This window comes from Monodon monoceros, unplaced genomic scaffold (genome assembly GCF_005190385.1).
Source record: "Monodon monoceros isolate NGI ecotype Baffin Bay Population unplaced genomic scaffold, NGI_Narwhal_1 Super_Scaffold_21, whole genome shotgun sequence".
Classification (NCBI taxonomy): Eukaryota; Metazoa; Chordata; class Mammalia; order Artiodactyla; family Monodontidae; genus Monodon; species Monodon monoceros.
The window spans coordinates 70186471-70198090 of NW_021703778.1; the positions used below are offsets into that span (position 1 = coordinate 70186471).

Here is an 11620-nt window from a genome sequence, read left to right on the forward strand (position 1 = left end):
AGAGAAGAGGAAAACCTCACCATATATGTAAGCCATCTGCTCCACCCCATTTCGCCAAAGTGGGACAGGTGTTTCTCATCGCTAACCTTTTGAAGCTTCCAAACGTCCCTTAAAGATGTTGGTTCAGGAAATCCAGTCATGTGTAATTGACCAGAAGTCTCCAAACTCTAGAAAACAGGAGCAAGATCTACACCGCAAGTTTTAAAAATACCAGCTGAACAGAGGTGAACACTTGGTGTTGCTCACCAGAGTCTGCATCTGGTTCCCCCGCTGAGCCTTCATCGTGTCTGAATGGATCAAGTAAGTCAAGGGACTCATCAGAAACCACATGCGGGGACTTCCCTGGTGGTCCAGTGGTTATGACCCCGCGCTTCCACTGCCGGCGGCGAGGGTTTGATCCCTGATCGGGGTTTGATCCCTGGCTGGGGATCTATCCCGAGTGGCCCAAAAAAAAAAAAAAGAAGGAAAAAAGCAGGGAAGGAAGGAAGAAAGGAAGGAAGGAAGGAAGAAAGAAAGAAAAAACCATATGTGATTTTTCTCTTAAATGGAAAGCCCGACAAAAGCTTGATAAAAATAAAAATTTTGAATACGTTTTTTCCTTGAGCTAGGGCCTGGTCCCTCCAGTAACAGTAATAATGATAATAATGCTTTGCTCTTCAATGTGATTTTATGTGTTGCATCAACTTTCACTGGTCCTAAAGGATCTATGCTCATCGTTTATATTCTAAGTTCCTGCCAGCTAGCATCATTTCATCTGTTACTGTGATGTGCAAAATTCTGAGCCTATATGCACGTGATCAGTTATCTGTCCAAATACAGCTAATAGTCAGAATCAGATGGTGCTGTGGACTGAATTGTGTCCTCCCAAAAGTTCACGTGTTGAACCCTTCATCCCCAATGTGATGATATATGAAGATGGGGACACTGGGAAGTTATTATGTCTAAATGAGGTCATAATGGTAGAATCCTCATGATGGGATTAATGCCCTCAAAAGAGACCAGAGAGCTTGCGCTCGTTCTCTCTGTCTCTGTCTCTCTCTCTCTCTGTTTCTCTCTCTCTCCGTCCCCCTCTCTCTGTCTCTCTCTCCCGACCCTATGAGGATACAGCAAAAAGATGGCTGTCCACAAGCCAGGAAGACAGCTCTCACCAGGAAATGAATCAGCTAGCCTTGACCTCGAACTTCCCAGCCTCCAGGAATGTGAGATATAATTTTTTGTTGTTTAAGCCACTCTGTCTACGATATTTTGTTATAGCAGCCTGGGCAGACTAAAGCAGATGGTTTATCCCCTTAACCATGCATACTTAGTAGACTCTGAGCTTGGACTTGAGGTTGGCAGAGCCAGCTACTGTTGACAAAATAAAGGCTATTTTGGGCTTCCCTGGTGGCACAGTGGTTTAGAGTCCGCCTGACAATGCAGGGGACACGGGTTCGTGCCCCAGTCCGGGAAGATCCCACATGCCGCGGAGCAGCTGGGCCCGTGAGCCATGGCCGCTGGGCCTGCACGTCCAGAGCCTGTGCTCCGCAACGGGAGAGGCCACAACAGTGAAAGGCCCGCGTACCGCAAAATAAATAAAGGCTATTTTCTCTGCGCTTTGTCTGACTTTAAAAATCATCAAAAGTCAGATGTTCTTAAGTAGCTTTTAAATATCTCATGGTTTCTGGCCTTCTCATGTCATATAAATAAAATTGCTATCTTGACATTTTTTACTCTTGTTAGAAGGTCTAAAGGTAAAAACTTTAAATCTCAACAAAACAGGAATAATTTTTTTAAAAACGTGAAAAGTGGACTAGATTCATTTGGGTAGTATTTTCTGTCTACTCTCCTAACGACAGTCGAATAAGAATTTTCAGTTTGTAGACAAGGATTTACCAGCAAAGTAAAGGCCAAATAAAAAATGGAAGGTGATGCAGAAAAAGCATTTAACAAAATCTAACACCCTTTCTGGATAAAAACACTCAAACAAACTAGGAATAAAGGTAACTTCCTCAACCTGATAAGGGCATCTAGGAAAAACCCACAGCTAACATCATAGTTAATGGTGCAAGACTGAAAACTTTCCCCCTAAGATCAGGAGCAAGACAAGGATGTTTGCTCTCACCACTTCTATTCATTATTGTACTGGAGGTTCTAGCTAGGGCAGTTAGGCAAGAAAAAGAAATAAAAGGCGCTCAGACTGGAAAGAAATAAAATTATCTCTATTCACAGATGACATGATCTTATATATAGAAATCCTAAAGAACCCAGAAACAATCTATTAGAGCTAATAAACAAATTCAGCAAGGTTGTAAGAACCAGCATCAATATACAAAAATCAGTTGTATCTCTATACATTAGCAATGAACAATCCAAAAATAATTTTAAATCAATTTTTTTAAAAATCAAGAAAAAATACTTAGAAATAAGTTTAGCAGAAGAAGTACAAGACCTGTCCACTGAAAACTACAAAACAGCATAAAAAAAGGAGACCTAAATAAGTGGAAAGACATTCTATGGTTTATGGAATATAAGACTTAGCATTGCTAAAATGATAGTTCTCTCCAAATTGATCCACAAATTCATTGCAATTCCTATCAAAATCGCAGCTGGCTTTATTGCAGAAATTGACAAGATAATCCTAGAATTCATGTGGAAATGCGAGAGATCCAGAAAAGTCAAAATAATTTTGAAAAAGAAGAACAAAGTTAGAGGGCCTCTCAATTTTTAAAACTTACTACAAAGCTACAGTAATCAAGACTGTATGGGGACTTCCCTGGTGGTGCAGTGGTTAAGAATCTGCCTGCCAATGCAGGGGACACGGGTTCAATCCCTTGCCCGGGAAGATCCCACATGCTGCGGAGCAACTAAGCCCATGTGCCACAACTACTGAGCCTGTGCTCTAGAGCCTGCAAGCCACAACTATTGAGCCCGTGTGCTACAACTGCTGAAGCCCGCGTGCCTAAAGCCTGTGCTCCACAACGAGAAGCCCCCACTCACCGCAACTACAGAAAAGCCCATGTGCAGCAATGAAGACCCAACGCAGCCAAAAAAATAAAAATTAATTTTAAAAAAAAGACTGTGTGGGGCATTCCTGGTGGCGCCCTTGGCTGAGAGTCTGCCTGCCGATGCAGGGGACACGGGTTCGTGCCCCGGTCCGGGAAGATCCCACATGCCGCGGAGCGGCTGGGCCCGTGAGCCATGGCCGCTGAGCCTGCGCGTCCGGAGCCTGTTGCTGCGCAACGGGAGAGGCCACAACAGTGAGAGGCCCGCGTACCGCAAAAAAAAAAAAAGACTGTGTGGTACTGTCATAAGGATATCTACATAGATTATATAGATCAATGGAATAGAATTGAGAGTCCGGAAACAAAACTTCACTTTTACAGCCAATTGATTTTCAACAAGTGCCAAGCCCATTCAATGAGAAAAGAAAAGACTTTTTGACAAATGGTGCTGGGACAAATGGATACCCACATACAAATGAATGAAGTTGTACCTCTCTACTCCACAGCATATACAAAAATTAAGTAAAACTGGATCAAAGGCTTAAATGTAAGAGCTAAAACTATTAAACTCTTAGAAGAAAACAGGCATAAATCTTCATAACCTTGTGGTTAGCAATGGTTTCTTAGATATGATACGTTAAGTGCCATCAACCAATGTAAAAATAGTAAGTTGGATTCCATCAAAATTGAATACTTCTGTGTGAACCAAAGGACACTCAAGAAAGTGAAAAGACAACTTACAGAATGGGAGAAAACATTTGCAAATCATAAATCTGATAAGTCTCTAGTGTCCACGGTATATAACGTACACTTACAATTCAACAACAGAAAGACAAATAACCCAATTAAAAAGTGAACAAAGGACTTGAACATACAGTTTTCAAAGAAGATATGCAAATACACAATACTCACATGAAGAAATGCTCAACATCATTAGTTATTAGGGAAATGCAAGTCAAAACAGCAAGATACCATTTCAGACTTAAGATGGCTAGAATCAAAAAGACAGACAATAACAAGCTTGACAAGGATATGGTGAAACTGGAACCCTCATATATTGCTGACAGGAATGTAAAATGGTGTCACAGCCATGTATAATTTCATATTTCCTCAAAAAGTTAAACAATAGGGATTTCCCTGGTGGTCCAATGGTAAAGAATCCATCTTCCAATACAGGGTATGTGGGTTCGATCCCTGGTCAGGGAATAAGATCCCACATGCCCGTGGGGCAACTAAGCCCACGTGCCACAACTATTGAGCTCTCGTGCCTCAATGAGAGAGGCCATGTGCCGCAAACTACAGAGCCCACACGCCACAACTAGAGAGAAGCCCGCACACCACAACTAGAGAGAAACCCGAGCAGACCACACGCCTTAACGAAAAGATCCTGCATGCCTCAACAAAGATCCTGTGTGCCACAACTAAGACCCGATGCAGCCAAAAAACATAAGGAAAATAAATAAATAAAATAAAAATTTTTTAAGTTAAACATAAAATGACCACACAGGGAATTCCCTGGTGGTCCAGTGGTTAGGACTCCATGCTTTCACTGCCGAGGGCCCTGGTTCAACCCCTGGTTGGGGAACTAAGATCCCACAAGCCACCATGCAGCGCCATCAAAAAAAAAAAAGACTCAGCAATTCCACACCTAGTTATATACCCAAGAGTATTGAAAATATATGTTCATATAAAAACTTGTATATTAATGTCCATAGAAGCATTACTCATAATAGCCAAAAAGTAGAAACAACCCAAATTCCCATCAACTAATAAATGGGTGAATTCCATTTTATTAAATGAATAATATTTCATACACTGGAATACATAGGTATAAATCTTCATGACCTTGTGGTTAGCAATGGTTTCTTAGATATAATACCTAAAGTGCAAGCAACCAAAGTAAAAATAGATAATAGATACAATGAAAATATTATTCAGCCATAAAAAGGAAATTAAGTTCTGATCCATGCTACAACATGGATGAACCTTGAAAACATTATGCTAAAACACAAAGGCCACAGATTGTATGATTCCATTTACATGAAATGTCCAGAGTAGGCAAATCCTTAGAGACAGAAAATAGATTAGAGGTTGCCAGGAGCTAGGAGAGGTGGAAAATGGGGAGTGGCAGCTAATGGGTATAGAGTTTCTACTTGGGGTGATGAAAATGTTCTGGAACAACATAGTAGTGATGGCTGCTTATGAATATACTAAAAACCACTGAATTCTATACTTTAAAAGGGTAACTTTTATGGTATGTGAATTCTACCTCAATAAAAAATAAGTAACTAGAATAAAATGGAAAGGTGCCAATTTTTCTCCCAAAAACCAATGGAAATAAATGCTCCCATCAGCCAACTAGCCCTCATTCTAGAGTGACTAGACCAGTGCATCTCAAATTATCTGCAGTGAAGGACCTGTTTGTTTTGTTTTTTCTGACTTATCATGCATCAATACTTTTGTAAAATACAACAACAAATGAATTACTAGAAAAATGAAATGAAAAAATTGAAGACATAAAATAGAAGGCCATTTTTTCATTATTAGATTTAATAGACATAAAAATTTCTATAAAGGTTTCCAAGTTCTTAGCCTCAATTTTTTTTACCCTTTCATTAAGACTGATAATCAACAATCTGTAGAGGGGTGTTGGTTAGTGGAAAACACTTTAAGCAGAACTGGTCTAAACCACACTGAACTCCAAAAAGGAGCTAATGTTTGAGGGGCTGGGTGGAAGACTTGAAAGAGGTCTTTAAGTAACAAGTATTATTTTTACTGCTCATTTACAGACCGCCATTGATGACATTGAAGCCATTCTAGGAGTAACAGAGGAAAACAAATTGAGATTTGAAGAAAATCTAGAGTCCAAAGATGATAAAAAACCTCTCTGAACCTGATAAATGAATGGTCCTGGAATACATTAATGATTTTGGATTCCAATCTAGAGCCGAAAAAGGGGCAACGTTCATTTTGCTATTAGGAATAAAAGGAAGGGAAAGTTAGTTTGCTTTGTTTGCTAGGAGGTGAATCAGAACGGATTGTAATGTAATGCTCTTTTTAAAAAATTGTTTATTAAGTGATCTTATTTTACTTATTAAACCAAAACCTGTTTGTGTTATCATTTCAGAGCATTAAACAATCTCTTCCTCTTCCCAAACTCAGGAAGAAATAATCTATCAGGAAAGTTACAAGTCTTACTAACATCACTTCTGCATCTACCTCTTTTTAAACTTCAGGATTATAAATGTTTTATAAAGTTTTCTCCTCCTGTTTCTGATAGTAATTTGTCTTCTGCATTTAAAAAATTGAATAAAGGTTTAATCATCACTATTTGGCAAAACGCAAATGTCTTTTTTTCCCAAGAAAATTACATTTATATGGATTTTTAAAGTGACCCTTTATCATTCATTGTATTTTTATTGTATCAAGCCACTATTGTCTGTTGTTGCCATTTTTCAAAAAGTAAGGTAAGCCAACATCTAGTTAAATAAAGCAACAGAATGTATCTAGGTGGCAGTATCTGCTCTTAGTTTAAGATACAGTGTAACTCAGCCCTTTAGCTTGAATAAACTCAGCCCTCTAGCTTGAATAAACATTCTCTAGTTCTCCATTTAATACAGCAGTAGGAGTTTTACAAGCATAATTCAACAGTACCTTTTAAAGGGCAAATTATTAAAATTATGCACTGTTGACACTAACTCTCAGCACTTGTAATTGTTCGAAGTATTTCTACATCATCCAGCTTCACTGAAGGGGGAAATATGCAAGTCACAACACCAAAATCACAGAGATGTTTTAAAGAATGACCTTTATATCTTTAAAAATATTCGAGTGTGCTGGGGAAAAGAGGGGCATTTATAACCTTAGGAATTCCAATAATGTGTTAACTATGCCTCAGCCATAGGCTGAGTTTCTGCAATAAAATTAACATTAGTCTGTGTATGTGTCAGCTTTTGTTTTGCTATAGTTGGAAATACATTAATTAGCCAGGTTTCCTGCCTGTGCTAGGTAAAACGATGACCTCTTTTTCTTGCCAGATCGCTCTAATCCATATGAGGGGCCCATTGTCCAGACACTTGACGGATAGGAAGTACTACATGCCCATTAGAGTCTCGCCTCAATTGAAGCCAGAGCAACATAAGGTCCAAGAGACTCATTAGTTCACTGGCACAATGGTGTCCTGAGAGTAAATGAAACCCTCTGTCTCCTTATGGCTCTCATCTGCTCTGGACTTTAAAAGAAAACTGTCTGTTTTGTTCAGCACAGCAGTGGATCTTTCACATGGTGAGATCCCCGTCTTAATAGTACAAAACTGTTAAATCTATCAAGGAAGTTTTTATATGTGAATTTTGATTAGCACTCTTGAGCCCCAAGCTGCTGGCAATAGTAAAATGAGTTCACTCTCTGGTACTTTTTTTTTTTAACCCACATGATTGCTTTCTCAAACAATGCACTTTCCTTCTTTGCCTCTATCATTAACATACACCACAGAGTGCCTGTTTCCAAATTCAGGCCTTATATTCAGATTCAGGTCTCACTGGAAAGTGATTGGGAGTCAGGTTCTCTACCTAAAAACCTACGGCTTCAAAATCAAAGGAGAAAAATTGGTATAATAAAACAATCATTTCAAGTAATTAAGTGAAAGAAGCCAGAGGACCAGATTAAATTAGTGAAATGTTTTAATTACAGAACATTTGAAAAGAAGCATAGTCCATTATCTTTTAGCACATATGAATAGCAAAGATACTGTGCTATTGGTAAACTAAGGTAAGTTTGAAAAACAAATCATGTATATGTGTACAATGTATCCTAAACATAAATTAATCAATATAAGTTACTGAGCTTTTACTATTCTAAATGGGAAACTGAAAGCTTTGTTGATAAGAGGATTTTTGAAAATGATGTGCCATTTTTCCGGGAAGTTTTGGGGAGAAGCATACGTTTAACAGTAGAGCTATCTTTGTATGAGAAATGACCCATGGTTTAATATTGAATGTTTGTGATGGTTTGAGAAGCAAACTCTACTAACCATTTAGGAGCACATTATTGGATGATGATAATTATCTTCCTTTACATATTACCTATTTTATATTGATTTTAAAGAAAGCAAATAAATGATATTCAGTGGCAAATTGTGCTTTCTACTTAACTACCTTCCACTACCTACTTACATTTACCTTTTATTGAACACTTATTACTGGCTAGGTGTGTACTGTACTAGAAGCTTTATATACATTTTTTAAATTGCATCTTTCCAACAACACCATGTGGGAAAATACTACTACTGTCCTCACTTTACATACAAGAAAACTGAGATTTAGTGAGGGTATCTCACCCCATGTCTCAAGCTAAATGAAATTCGGGATTTAAACTAGTTTAACACAAATTCTAGCATATTGTATAAAGTAGACAGTTCAGTGTCACTTGTCCCAGATCAGGCAAGGGACTTACTCTTTTATAACAAATTCTACTGTGTTGCTTAAAGTACAGAAGGACGGTTTAACTTACACATGCTTCCTGCTAATAACATAAACTTGGGCAGCTGACTGCATTGTGAGGCATCACAACTGCATGATCAAAGAAATCAGAAGAGAAAGTGGCATCAGTGGAATTCTCCTGTGGTGATGGATCTGTAAGACTTTGGTGGAGGACTGATGATGGGAACGTGCACAAGAGTTTGAAAGCTGGGAAATCATGCCCCATAGTTTCACTCGAAAGATGGGTATTAGGTCAAGAAACTGGGTAAGGTTAAGAAAGGACTTCCAACAGGATGTAGAGTAACCTGGGAGGAGTTTGGGGAGCATTACTTCAGCTATATCATCCTAAGAATTGCAAGCATCCTATTTTTCAAGTATAAAAATAGGTATTTTATCCTAAGTAATGTATTCGTAATCATCTGATAGCTTTAACAATTAATCATTTGTATGCATCTGGCACCTTTCTTCTAAAGAGCTCAAAGCACTTTACATTTGTTATCTCATTAATTCCCAACACTGTCCCTTGGGGAAGGTGATAAGTATTTTAACATTTAAATGTTTATCTTTCAGAATTTCTCAAGCATACATTAATTATATTTCCAAAAGTATAAATGTTCATTAGTTTTATTTTACTGTTCCTCTGGCTTTAATGTGCATAGCAAATTTGTTCAACTCTTTAAATGTGCTAATCACAGTAAATCTTATTTGGAAAACTAGAAATTATGTTGCCAGGATAATGTGAGGGTAGAGGTTGCAGGGAGGGAGGAAGCATCTGACTTTGCCTTTCTCCTTGGAAGAAGTTTGGTCTAATCCATTGCAAGTGTGGATGTAATGAATGTGCTGTGGCTCTTCATCTTTTCTGTATTCCATTCTTTCCAAAAGGTGTGCCTCAGGAGGGTAAGGACTGTATCTAAAAGCCTGAGGCAGACTGAGCTGCTATTTCCATCTTTGTTTTATTAACGATTTCATCAATGTGGAATAGAAAACTGATGCATTCTGTTAGGAGTTACATTCCAAAGAGTCACAGAATAGTAAGGGCTAGAAACTTGTCTCCCCAATCCTCCCTCTCTCTGAGATGGCCATACCTTCCTCAATTTTCTAACTAGAAAAATGGCAGATGGTTAATACCTGCTCCTTAGGGAAGCCGTAGAGATTAATTGGCCAATGTTGGGAAAGTCTTTCAAAGATGAATCACTCTGCATAAATGTTTAAGTAGTATTGGAAGTTCTAACTCTGAAATGTGATTATGCACTTCCTAAGAAAGCCCTTTCATAACCACATATATAGGTTTATTTTTCACTCTAACAAACAGTCTAACTCATGGTTGTGAAAATGTATTGCACTTGATGGAGGGGCCTGGCTTTATTAGTTTTAAACTGCTAGTTTCTGGGGTATTTATGTAAGTGAGGGAAAGATACCAAAACAGTAAATAATAAGCATGTCCCTGCTGTTTAAAAATCTGTTGGGAAAAACAACTTTTGTTTTGTTATAAGAAGACCCTAAACGTAGCACGGAAAAATATAGCTTTGGCATCTATGTGTAAGTGTTTTTTGGCTTGGGGGGGGTTTTATGATGGTGGTTTTCCCCCCAAGCATTTCTTTTCCATTCTTGTAAACATTTTGGTTCACTTCCACATTTGTCACCATATATATTATATATATGTGTGAGTGTATGTATGTATGGAGAGAAAGAGAAATGAGTAAAACGCAACATTTTAAGATTTTTTTATTTAACAAAATGTTAAAACGTATACCAGATGGCTAATTGTAGCTCCCAGAAACAAAAGGCCACACCTAAGTTTATTGCAGTTGCCTCATAAGGAATGTTATGATGAAATCATGGTTCCATAAACTTGACAACAAAACAGCAAAATAAACTTCAAATTTTGGTTCATTTACAGACTCACGCCACTTTGCTTCCCAGAAAAGGACACAAAATACTTACTTTGCAATCACTGAAAAACTCAAAATTATCTAACAACATTCTCTTTATCTAGGTTTCCTTCACAATGCCTTTCTACTCATTATCTTGGGTGTTGTTTTGTTTTTTTCTCAAGTTGAATATCTGTAGCCACCCTCCTAAGCAAAAAATTATATATCATTTGCAACAATAGTGAAAAATCAGAAAGGTCTAAATGTTCAACAATAGAGTATTGCTTAAAAATTATGAATAGCTATATAAAGGACCTCTGTACAGCCATTAAAAAAATCATTCCTACAGTTAATATATGATCCAGCCATTCCACTCCTACTTATTTACCCAAGAGAAAAGAAAGCATATACAAAGACTTGTTCATGAATGTTCACAGCAGTTTTATTTGTAACAGCCCAAAACTGGAAAAAATCCAAACATCCATCAACAGGTGGATGGATAAACAAATTGTGGGATATCCTACAATGGAATACTACTTAGCAATGAGAAGGAGTGAACTGTTGATAAACTCAAAGACATGGATGAATCAATATAATTATGCTGAATGAAAATATTTAGATTAAAAAAGTACATATCGGGCTTCCCTGGTGGCGCAGTGGTTGAGAGTCCGCCTACCGATGCAGGGGACACAGGTTCGTGCCCCGGTCCGGGAAGATCCCACATGCCGCGGAGCGGCTGAGCCCGTGAGCCATGGCCGCTGAGCCTGCGCGTCCGGAGCCTGTGCTCCGCAACGGGAGAAGCCACAACAGTGAGAGACCCGCGTACCGCAAAAAAAAAAAAAAAAGTACATATCCATTTACATAGCATTCTAGGAAATACAAACTACAGTGACAAAAAGCAGATCAACAGTGCTTAGGGTGGGAAGTGGGAGAGTAGGGAAGGGGAAGAGCAGGATTACAAAGGGGCAGAAGGAAATTCTGGGGCTTCACTATATTGATTGTGAAAATGGCCTCTTGGATGTCAAAACTTATCAAGTTGTACACCTTAAGTAAGGGCAGTGTTTGAATGTCAATTATACCTCAAAAAACTGTTTTTAAAAAATCATGTATTAGGAGAATATGTTACATTAGAAGTAAATGAAATGATATTTAATTATTATGAATTAAAGAAGCATATTTTAAAACAGCATGAAAACTATGACTCCAAATTATGACTTTTTAAAAATGTGTACATATATGTACACACACACACACACACACAAGCATACACACAAGACTGTAATCCCTTAAT

At 38.1% G+C, this 11620-nt stretch overlaps 1 protein-coding gene across 5 annotated transcripts in view; it reads left to right on the forward strand.

Annotated features, from left to right (window-relative positions):
- Window positions 1–5872, forward strand: part of IQCH (IQ motif containing H) — a 210626-nt gene extending 204754 nt beyond the window's left edge. For all 5 annotated transcript variants that reach the window (XM_029236988.1, XM_029236989.1, XM_029236990.1 and 2 more), the window contains one exon: window positions 5771–5872. In XM_029236988.1, the coding sequence (XP_029092821.1) occupies window positions 5771–5872 (102 nt within the window). The remainder of the gene's footprint in view (window positions 1–5770) is intronic.
- Window positions 5873–11620: the final 5748 nt, after the last annotated feature.